Source organism: Taurulus bubalis (genome assembly GCF_910589615.1).
Source record: "Taurulus bubalis genome assembly, chromosome: 1".
Lineage (NCBI taxonomy): Eukaryota > Metazoa > Chordata > Actinopteri > Perciformes > Cottidae > Taurulus > Taurulus bubalis.
In genome coordinates this window covers 48,312,549-48,324,811 of record NC_136589.1, presented here as the reverse complement: position 1 = coordinate 48,324,811, position 12,263 = coordinate 48,312,549, and the positions used below count along the sequence as shown (strand labels likewise).

Below are 12,263 nucleotides of genomic sequence, written 5' to 3'. Positions count from 1 at the left end.
TGGCCTTTTCGCTTTCCCAACATGCAGGAGCACCTTTGTAGTTGGATGCTTGTCTCCAGAATGCCCTTGCAGATTGGCCCAATAACTCAACATTAATTGCTTCCGTCTCAAATGCAGTGGCATCTCACCCACCTCCACCTGAAGAGCAGACACAGGACTTGTTCTCAAAGCACCACAGCAGTCTCAGAGTTAGGGATTGCACCACTTCCAACTTTTTAATGACGTCTTTGCCGCTGTTCCAAACACTAAGCTCCCATAATCAAAAACTGATCTCATCAGCGCAGTATAAATATCTTTCATTGCCGGCCTGCTGGCTCCCCACTCCGATCCAGTTAAACACCTCATGACATTTAAAATATTTTTACCCTTCTCAACTATCCTCTGAATCTGCTCACTCCATGTTAGCTTCCCGTCTAACCACACACCTAGAAACCTAAAAACACTCACTTGCTCAATAATTTGCCCATACCGCTTTATCTGAGTCTCCACTCCTCTCTTTCTAGTAAAGCAGGTGGTTTTAGTTTTCCCCACAGAAAACTTGAATCCCCATGCATAAGACCATCTTTCTACTTCATTCACAGTCTCTTGTACCTTCTCTTTTATATGGTTCACGTTCCTCCCCCTCTTCCACAATGCTCCATCATCAGCGAATAGGGATCGTCCAATATCACTCTGTACTCGAAGGAACACATCATTCATCATGATGGAGAACAGCATTGGACTGTTTACACTACCCTGAGGTGTACCATTCTCCACCGGGTATCTTCTCGATAGTGCTGTCCCAATTCTGACTTGGATACCTCTGTCAAGAGTCTTTAATCCAATTTTCTCTTAGTTAAAGCGTGGTTACCATCCCACTTACTGATGTCACTGTCCCCTACAGGCTGGAGTGTAGATGGCCTCCACACCAAGCATATTTCTTGCTTTTGAGCAGGTATTCATATCAGTGTGTGAGTTAGTCAGTGGACTGAAATGCGTAACAATTGAGTTTGTATAATCAATGCTCTGTTAGTTTAATAAGAACATGTTGGGACAGTATGACAAACACAAACATCTGTATTCAGCATTGTTTAATTGAACACTATTATCAAACATTTACTTGTATGCAAAACACTTGTGGGTCATAATTGCCTAAATCTTCAAATTTAAAGAAATCTTTAAATTTCTTTTAAAGATTTATTGAATATTTTTCATGTGAGTTGAAACACATTTAAACACATATGTATTGGCATCAAACAAAGTACATTGTTCACAAACACCTAAATTCAGTTAATCATAATGAAACCACTATCAAGAGAGCCATGGCTCACTGACTGTAATGAGTAGGCCATTCGTTGAAAGACTTCCAAAGAAAGGGTAAAGGAATTTCAACGTCCATTTTTTTATTGCTCAATCTAATGTACGGGTCTGTGCTCTGGGATGTCCTTCTCATTAGATCTATGCTTCCATTAAATCCTCCGTAGAGATGTGACTGCAAAATACTGATAAACTCCTTGGTATCGTTATTTACCCGCTCAATATTTAAAGCATTATGAGCCTCTTGAATCATCAGTTTGGCATTGTCTTTATACTCAGCCACATATCTCTTAGCCTCCTCAGTATGTTGGTTTGAAGACTGCAGAACCTCTGCATAGATGGCATCAATTTGAGAAGCAATTTCAATGTTTTCATCTTTTAAGTAGGTGATCAGATTCTCTGCTTTTTCAGCAATAACCTGGAAGAGGTCATTAACTGTTTTGTTTAGCAAATTGAACCCCCTGAGCACTAAATGTCTTAGCTGATCAATTAAAGATCTCGTAGAAGACATCAGTTTATCCATTATCTCATTGCCATTTACAACAACACCAGTTCCAGGTATGGGGAACCTTATTCCTGTAATGTATCTAGAAATCTTCTCCACAATGCTGGAAAACCTTTGGATTGCCCTGTCAGTTGCTCTTGATACAGACCGACGGGCTCGTTGGACCATCTCCAGGCTCAAGAGCTTCTCTTCAGATCCGGCTATGTCACTCAAGAACTGTGTGACTGCATCTAGCAAGACATACATCTTGTCTTCACTGCGTTTCAAGATTTGTCTAATCACGTAAGCCAACCTGTCAACAACATCCTGCAAACTTATGGACATCAATCTGTCAGAAGCCTTCATGTACATGTCTTTTCCTTGATCACTGATGTGTTTGATTGAATTCCGCAGGCTGTCAAAAGACATAGGTACTTCATGATAGGCTCTCTCTATGGCATTGGAAACTTTGTTTTTCAGCTTCATGCCGCCTTGGTTGAGATCAAAGCCAAAATGAGCAGTGTGGTACTTGTTAATGAACTTGACCACAGCATCAGTCATGGATGGGATCCTGTCCTTGGTACCCTCAATCACATCATGGAGGAAATCTGAATTCCATGACGTCTGTAAAATCAACTTCTGAGAGTTTCTCAGCATGGCTTTGGCAGTGAAAACATCACTATCCTTTTCAGGAGTAGACTGAAGTTGAGGGAATACATTGAGAATAATTATAGTTAAAACAGTGTAAGTTGTCCCACATGTAACATGAATCCATATATAGATCTTACCAGGTAGCGACTAAACAGTTTTCCATACAACTGTGACGGAGACTTCCTCTGAAACTGCAATCCAAGGAAACCAGATGATGGACAAGACATGGATGCAGTGATGCCATCTTTGCGGGAAGCAAAGCGGAAGCTTGCATCCACAAATGTTTGGCTAGTGATGTCAACATTGAGAGTATGACGAGACTCCCTTTAAAATAGAGAAACAGTTGTTAGTAGCGGTATTTTCTAATGCATTTTTGGTCAACCTGTGAATGCACTGTGCTTTCGACCACTCAAAACGCTTTAACACTACAAGTCATTCACCCATACACTGATGGGAGAAGAAAGAAATAAGAAGTTATTGTTTATTAATTCCCTTGGGGAAATTCTTCTCTGCATTTGACCCATCCCTGGATAGGGAGCAGTTGGGGGTTCAGTGTCTCGCTCAGGGACACTTCGACCTGTGAGCTATGGGGGGTCTGGGGATCGAGCCGGCTACCTTGTGGTTGCGGGACGACCACTCATCCCCCTGAGCTCCAGCCGCCCTGTGAAGGAGGAGCTACCAAGGTGCCACCTGCCCATCAGGACTATCTAAACCAGGGGTCGGCCACCCACGGCTCCGGAGCCGCATGCGATATAGATATACTTTCAGGAAGTGGATCAAGTCTCCAAACTCAACTACTGCTGCTAGTTGTGTGGCAGCTCAAGACGTATGTAACTAATACCCTCTTTACACCTTCATTAAAATAGTTTTAAGGTGATCAGATTGCAATTGGATCGTGAACCGGTGTAAATGCTCCAAAAACGCATTGAGGACGGATTGTCATCGGATCGGCCAAACCACTGGACATTGTGACCACATTGTGACTTAATTAACTTGAATTTTCAATTCACATACAACAAATATTTGGACAGTATTGATGCCCTGGTTGACCCACTACATTTGGGTAAGCTTACTAGAAAACATGACACAGAAAGTGGCAAAGCAAAGATCCGAGTAAGTTATTAACTGACAGAAACATTAGTCCAGAAAAATAAACAATTGTCCTCTCTCCTCACACACACACACACACACACACACACACACACACACACACACACACACACACACACACACACACACACACACACACAGACACACACACACACACACACGCACTTTTCTGTCCTTGACTCTCTCCTCAAACATGAAAAGTAAATCATGAAAAAACAATCTTATGGTTAATCCATGGGCATTTTAAAAATCATAGATCAATCAAATTTTCAATTCAATTCATTTTTTAAAGCCACAGATAACCAATTTGGCTCATAGGGCTTTATAATATGTAAAAGTAAGCCACTTTAGCCACTTTAGCAAATCTCTTTTTAATTTATTTTAGTATTCAATTACGTTACATTTAAATAGTATAGCCCAACATCCCAAATCCCAAATTATCCCCAGAGGGCTTTACAATCTGTACACATACAACATCCTCTGTCCTGGGACCTCACAAAAACTCCCCCCAAAAACCCGTTAACAGGGAGAAAAAGGGAAGAAACCTTCAGGAGAGCATCAGAGGAGGATGCTCTATGAGGATGAACTGAAGTACAACAACATAACAGAGTGACAAAAAGGATTCATATAATGATTCAACTGTTCTTTTTTTACTGGACTAAATCTAGATTTCTAATCAAATTACAAATTGAAGAAGCAAAATGTATAGTCCATACACTTACCTCAGGTTTTGTGTCAAAACATGTTGCCAGTCCACATTTACATCATTGTGAATCAAGTTGCACTTCCCATTTAGATTGATTGCTCCATTATCAAATTCAAGGGTTGCACTGGCTGTAGAGACATCAAATATTATTTATATATATATATTGCAATGTCTTAGATCTAGTAATTAAATTGAGTAGAGTGTGTTACTGTCTTACCATTGAGGTCATATTCCAAGAAGATCACGGTAGAAGTACAGATGGAATTCAGCAAAGTTACAAGGCTAGAGTCCCTTTTCTCCAGGTTGGCAGTTGTTGACACATTATAAATAGGGGAGGAAACTTTCAGAGTGGCACTGATGGCTCCAAAAGCTGGAATAAACACACTTGACGGCAGATGTAAGGCAATGCCAGGGATTTCAATTTTTTGCTCTGGGATCAGGATGGTTGGAAGTTCAAAGTTTAAAATCTGAGTTGTGATTTCATTAAGGCTGATGCTGTGCTCTCCAATGTTAAAGGATTTTGGTAATGTGAAAGATGAGACAGTGATTCCATATTGTGGCATTTTAAATGAAAGGAATGACATTTTTCCCTGTAGATACTCTGTTTCAATATCGTAACTGGGCACTGACATTATTGGCAAGCCTGGCAGCATGATTTCAAAGGCTGTAGTGGTGATCACCTTTGGGATGCTAAAGTTCTTAGGATCAATCATTAAGGGCTCTACATGCAAGTTGGTAAATGGCACATCAAAGGCTGGAACCAAGATTGCAAGGGGAAGAGTGAGATGATCAGGGACATCCATGTTTTCAAACCGCATGTCTATGTTCTTTATGGATTGTGGAATTTCTTTTACCCAAGAAGGCACTGCAATGCTAATATCAGGGATGCTAAAGGTGATGCCATTTTTAAATAGTTTAAATGGCATTGTATACTCCTGGCCATCCATTGTCTTTGTGTACACAATACTGGAAGAGATGTTAAGGAATTGTAAGTCGTCCATATGTGTGAACTGATCATACTTCAGAACATCCCAGAAGGTCTTCTGATATACAGGAATCCTAACTGCGTTCAAGAAGGCTAGGTGGCCTTCCACTGATCCTGTCATGTCCATGCGTACTTCAGATTCATCATTAAACACAAGTAAATCACAAGCATGGATGAGAGATGCCAGTTGTTCCTTACCACTCCAAGTGAAAGATTGCTTCTTTGAGTTGATGGCAAGGTTGATACTCTGAATAAGTTCAGCATGACCCAAACTATTTGTCTGACTTGCCTCAATGTTCAGTGTAGTCTTGAGGGTTGTTAAAGGAACAAATTCTAGTTCTCCTTTAACACTGTGCTTTCCATTAGTGTTGAAAGATGCAGATTCAACATTATTATTGCTGGTGTAATCAGCTGTTGCAAAGATTCTCCTCAAAGAGACCTCAAGAGCCAAGTTGTTAGTCACGTCAGAATGGAAGATATTGTTGTTTAAGCTTCGTTTGTGTTTCTTCTGTTCGTCAATGTTTGAATTGAAGGCAGTCCTGGAAGTTGAACGCAGGCTATTGGAACTAAGGTAGAAACTGGCCTCATTTTCTAGATTTCCATCAAAGTTACAATTGTCCATTATCGTTATGTCTGACTTCCCTTGGGTAGAGGTCTCAAATGACACATGGGAAGAAAGTGCTTCCAGTGCCCAGTTCATTTCAAGGTTTCCTTTGCCTACAGTCTCAATCAAAGGAATGTTAAACATGTATTTTAGTTTTTTCTTGGAAGCAACATTTGGCTTGGTCTTGGTATTTCCTTTGAGTTCTTGATTCAATTCAAGATTGAGGAAGGGTAGATTGATTTTTGCAGTGTTGGCTAAAGACGCTTCCATACTCCTTTTGTTGAGACTAATAGCACATTCATGGTTTGTTTCCACATTGTTATGCTCCAAGGACACAGTGGTGGCCAGTTTTAGTCCTCTCTTTCTTGACAGACTGGTGGTGCTATCAATTTTTCCATTCAAAATGTCAAACACAGATGTTGAGAAAGTGCTAAACCGAGCAACCATGTCAGACTGGTTGTAAAGACCAGCATTAGCACTTAAGGTAATCACAGTGGATTTGAACGAGAAGTCACACGTTATGTTTCCAAGGGCTGGGATCAACATGTTGTTCTGAATGGCTGGTAGTGTGAAAGTGGGCAGCTTTATTTCACTTAATGTTTCTGGAACATGGACAACAGGTAATTCCAAAGATGGTAGCACGACGGTATAGGATGGCACAGAGAAACCCAGTGCTGGAACTTTGAAGCTTGGTGTACTGACCTCCTTGGGAACAAAGTAGCTAAAGGCCGGCATCTCAGCCCTGAAAGCAGAAACCTCAATATTCAATAATGGTATTTTATATCCAGGGACAGTGAAGATTCTAGGAGGCAGACTTAAGGTGTCAATTTTGTGTTTGATAGAATGGGCTTTTGCTTGGTTGTACGAATCTTTTAGAAGTGTAACTACTTTGTCTCTACAGTATTCAAATTGAGCCTGGATGATGTTGGCGTTGTCAATAATTATATTATAAATTGGTTCAAGGTGTAATTCAAAGCTGTGTGTATCAGGGTTCTTGTAGTAATGAAGCTTCAGCTTCATATCGAATGACTGTTTAGGATTTGTGAGCAAGGTTTCAAATCCAGCATTTTTCCACAGTGACAGGTCTCTGACCTCAGGGGTTGTAATCTCAAGAAAAGGTACAGTTATTGCTGGGATAGATAAAGGAACAGTCAAAAAGTCCAGATTTGCCTCTCCATTAGCTGATGATTGAAAGAAGATGTTCATTTCATTGTTTTCTGCTGTGAAGTTGTGATTGTAGTTGTACTGGTTGAATCTTGCCAAAGTAAACCAACAAGCACGCTGCTTCTCAGAGTTTAGTATGACACCATAATCATGCTGCAGATCAACCTTGCCAGTAAGTTTGAATGGGAACAACATCTTTGAGTTTACTCTATTCTTAACATCAAGCACAATTTCAAATGGATGGGCCATGAATTCCAGCGAGTTGGCCATGAATCCAGGAAGACCTCCAGTGAATTCAGCATCATGAGAGGCTGTCACTGAAGCTTTCAAGTCCCCAATATGAGCCTCTCCATTTAAAACCATAACACTCTTCTTGACAGATGGAAATTCATTTTCACATCGAGCTTCAACAGTAATATGGCTTAAGATCACAGACTCAGCAGTCAGTGTTTGCTTTGATTTTATGGCCTTACAGTCTGTTTCTCCTGCTAAAGTTAACTTGGCAGTGCCATAATTGATGCTGAATTCTACATTGCTTGTGTGTGTACCTTCATCAGAGTAGTCTTGAATGGACCACTTTCCATTACCAGTAGTTTCACCGGTGACAGATACTCTGCCTGATTCCATGGCGGCTGCTAAATTCTGTTTCACTGATGCCTGACTTGAAGTTTCAATTGATGGGACATCCAAGTTGTGGTTGTATGTTGTGTCTATGGCTGCAGAGAGTCCTTTCTTCAATGTAAGTGCCATATTGTTGACCAAATATGCCATGTAGATTTGACTTGTGGCCTTGGCAGTGGTCTTAGCAGAAGCCTCAGCAGAAGACCCAGTGAGTGTCAAGGATCCCTCATGATCAATGGAGAAGGCCACATGTGTAGCTTTCACGGTTTCTGTGAATAGCAACTTCTTCAATCTGGGAGCCTCCAACTGAGCAGTGGCTTCAAATGTGTATTCAAGGGGTTCGATAGGCGATTTGGCATGAGAAGTAATAGTGGCTGTAAACTGTGGGTTTTTTGGTGTGGACGTCGAGTTCTCAATCTTGCCTATAGTTTCCAGAGTGTACTTTGGGGAGCTCACTCTAAATTCACAATGGAGTTTACCAAAGACTGGCATACAAATGTCACTGGGAACCTCAGGTAATTTAATCTCTGGAATTGGAAGCATTGTAATTTTAAAATCCTTCAGATTTAATTTGGGGATTTTGATGACTGGAAATTTTACTTCTGAAAGAGTTATTTCTGGGAAGGTGAGATCTGGTAGTTTAAAAAAGTAAAGAACTTTTAGGTCACCAAAGATATCCTCAGGTTTAGGCATTTTGATCTCAAATGTTCTGATACTGTCTATGAGTGCTACTATATGTGCTTTGATCTCATCAAAGTCTATCATAAAGGCATGAATTGTGTAGGAGTTGAGGATGTTGAACTCAGGGACAAAAATCTTAGCTGGGATGCTAATCTCCTGCAGTTTGTTCAGGTTTATTATAAATGCTGAAATGATAAGGTCAGTGAGAGGTACAGTAAAAGTTGGAACTTCAATCTCGGCTCTTTTCAGTGCACCCAGAACTCCATCTGCAGTTTGCTTCATCTGGGTGATGATCTCGTTGTCATTGGTCACGTTTCTGATCTTCTCTATCAGTTGGTTAAACTGTGCAGAAATGTAGGCAACCACATTGCTGTAAGATTCACTTGCTCTTTGGAGGTAAATGTGCATTTCATTTCTGATATCCATGTCAAGGATTCTTTGTCGCATGTCCTCAAGGATATCCTGCACTTTCAACTTGATGTCATTGTAAAATGTAGTGTCAATCACATTTTTCAGTTTCTTTAGAGTGTCAGCCACCTTTGTGTTTTTGAGTTTGTCCAAATATGTGAAGATGGAACTTTGGATCTCTCTGAAAAATTCCCTTATTGCCTCAATTTTCTGTACAATCTCATATGTTTTAATCTGCTCATTGATATAGTTTGTTGATTCAACAATTTTCTTGTTGGTCTCATGAACAAATGCACTGTAGTCAAATTCCTTTAATGAGTTAACCATTGAAGAAATGTGTTCATTAAGGTCATCAATGCTTTTCCTAAAGTCAATTGCTCTGACTTGGCTTGTTACACTGTGCAGAAGTTGCATCATTCTATCATGAACCAATTCAAAGTTGATTGATTTCAGAGCATCGACCATTGACTGCACAGTCTCTTCAATTTTGAATTCCTTGATGAGAATTACTAACTGATCCAATAATTCTTTAACTGTATCATCAAGATTGTATTTTAAAAGTGTATCCCTACTGTAAGAGTACACTGTATTGATTTTGTTGGGGATTTCATATTCATCAATCCAGTTGACAATAACATCATTCATCGATTCTAACACTTTTGCGATCTCTGAAGAGGGGATTTTATATGACAGCTGTTCAACATAAATGACTAAATCAATGGAGAGAAGGTAATCCTTTACATCTTGGAAAAATGAGTTGATGTCAAAGTTCTCAATGGCCTGTTTTATTTCGGAGAGTTTGTCTTTTATTTTCTCCAAGATTCTATATTTAGAATCAAGTTCACGCAGCCATGTAGCACTGCTTTCTGTGAGCTTCTGTAAATCTATCTGTCTGATGATGTCTTCGATGGTATCTAGTGCTTTGACGAGTGACTGCTTGATTTCATGCTTCTCATTAATGGCCCGAAGCTGATTTACAATTTGTAAAAGCATATTTGTTATCTTTTTGGCTAAATGGCCGGCCTTGACATAATCTTTGATCACTAGGATGATGTCACTAATTTTGGTGGCAATGTCCACTATTGTATTTTCCATGCCCTCTCTCAAGTTGTTTATCGCAACCTCAAAGTCATCCATTGTTACAGCAAACTCATTGATCAAATAATCAAGTTTTGCTTTTACTTGATTCACTTTGTTCTCCAAGTCTATTTTGTGTATGAAGTCACTCAATTGCATAGGTAGACGATCTAACTTGGCTCTAAAGTCAGTGATTAGCTGATTGATATCTAAATTGTTGATGAACTGTTGAATCGATTCTAAGGCTTCTACAAGTGTGTTCTTAAACTGCTCAAACGCAACAGGAAAGCTCTCAATGAATGGGATATCAACAATATGACAGTCACTGTTCTTGTCATACTTGAGGAAACCAGCTATACCAAATTCTTGTATTTCTGATCTCTTGTCTTTGCTCAATTTGCTGAAAATGTCTGTTAACATTACTCCTGAAAACTCAAATCCAACCTTCTCAGGATTATGGAAAGCACTTATGTCCTGGTTATAGGTATTATTGTTTAGCTTAGATTTTAATTTCCAGGTCAGATATTGGTCCCTTGGTGTCAGGAGGCCATCACATTTGTTGTCTAAATTAGTGGAAGACTTCCCACTTGGAAACATATGTGTGGTTGATACCCGGCTGTCATGTGAGTATGCAAGAGCTAGGGGCTCGGCTTTAACTAACAACTTGCTATACAGCTGACTGGTGTGCTTGCCAAATACATTAATTTGTCCATCACTGTTGACAAGAGCATCAACCGTGAGGCTGAAAGGCAGTGCCATGGTGCGAATGGTGGTGTCAAAACGTAGAGACTCAGAATTGATTTGTGCCTCACAGTTTGACTTAGAGGAAAGTCCAGCAAACTCCAGTTCACAATTGTGACTTAGCTGGGCATCCATTACATTTCCAGATGTGCTGTATTTCATTGTTCCAGCCATATCGTCATAATTGAGTTCATAGGTATGTTTAATGTTGTGTTCTTCTCCATATGCTCCATCCATGCTTCCCCTCAGATCCATCTTAATTGGCTCAAGCTTCATGTGGCCTTCATTGTTCCAAGTGACATCATAAAACTTGAGGTCATTTGTCATATCAAGTGACGTAACAAATGGCTTCATATGAACCTTGGTGTCTTGCTTGTAGTAAATATCTTCACAGATGACGTTGTTAGTCTTGGAGTGGAGGGCTAGGGTCCACATAGTGAGGGTCAGTGTGTGGCTATTTTCTGTATTCATCTGCTTCAATGTTCCCACTGTATTGCTAGTAAAGGTCAGAGCCCTACGATTCAGTACAATATCCATGGTGTTTCTTGTGGTTGCATCGTATGAATGGCCTTTGAGGACACCATTCAAAGAGGCTTCCGCAGCTGTGATTTTACCCTCAACGTTCAGCTCTCCTCTGCTTTCCTCAGACATAGCTTTCGTGCTGGTGGACAAGGATGCTCCATTGTTGTCTATGGCACCACTGAAGATATTCTCCACCGTGACAAGACTGCACTGAATGCTATTAGTTCCACTTGAGGTCAGACCATTTCTGCCAACCATAAGAGAAGTTTTGTGCAATCCACGACCTGTGTGAAAGGTGATGGAACCTTCAGTATTTACCTGAAGCACATTTGAAACCAGGGATCCTTCTATAAGTGAGTATGCCCTATTTGTCTCATCATCTGCCTGTGACTCAATTCTGAGGATGGCCATATTGCTGGACACACCAAGCTCAACTTTGTTATTGAGTGATTGACCCATGGCAGTGGCAACGGTGTTACACTTTAGGGTCAGTTGAGCGTTTTTATACTTGAGCTCTGCTACATGCTTGAGGACGTCCTTCTGGGCATTGGTTTTGAACACCATTTTCAACTCAGAGTTTGCATAGACTCCATGGATCATGTTGTGAACATCAAAGAATGGCGAGTTAAAGTGCAGGGTGGACTCTCCTCTTCCTTCTCCATCTATTGGACGTAGGTTGTAGCTGTGGGCGTAGGAGGTATTGGTATATAATGAACCTATTTCCAGTGATCCATCCATGGTGCCATCTCCTGACACTTGATCTGAATCTAGAGTTGAAGTTGACTGAGCAGAGTAGTAGAGGGAGGCTTGCAGGCCCACTGGACTAGAGGCTTTGATTTTATAGTTGGCTCTGGCATTCAATTTGTTGGTTACCCTTAATGTTTCTAACACACTGAAACTTGTGTCAATGAGGCTATGGCTGAAGGAATTATTCAGAAGATACTTGATATGATCATCAGCTCTTCCTGATATCATACCGGTTCCTTGAAACAGACAGAAAAGATAGTACTATCAGTCCAGCACAAGGGAAGATGTAGAATGAGTTACCATGCATACATTGCTCTATGCTGGAATGTTAGTTATTAAAAGCTCTATACTATTTTGCTCCAGATATTATCCATACAGATACAGATATAAGAAACTCGGTTTCACAAAACAATTTAATTAAATAAAAAATCATATCCTTCATAACCTTCATGCCACTTTCTCAAAG

General features: G+C 40.3%; 1 protein-coding gene across 1 annotated transcript in view; it reads right to left on the bottom strand.

Moving 5' to 3' along the window:
• Positions 1-107: 107 nt before the first annotated feature.
• apoba (apolipoprotein Ba) overlaps positions 108-12,263 on the bottom strand; it is a gene marked incomplete at both ends in the record, with an annotated part of 49,450 nt that continues 37,294 nt past the window's right edge. Inside the window, 5 exons of the mRNA XM_079214428.1 lie at positions 108-138; positions 1,806-2,479; positions 2,569-2,755; positions 4,264-4,375; positions 4,465-12,033. Coding sequence (XP_079070554.1) covers positions 108-138; positions 1,806-2,479; positions 2,569-2,755; positions 4,264-4,375; positions 4,465-12,033 — 8,573 coding nt within the window. The remainder of the gene's footprint in view (positions 139-1,805; positions 2,480-2,568; positions 2,756-4,263; positions 4,376-4,464; positions 12,034-12,263) is intronic.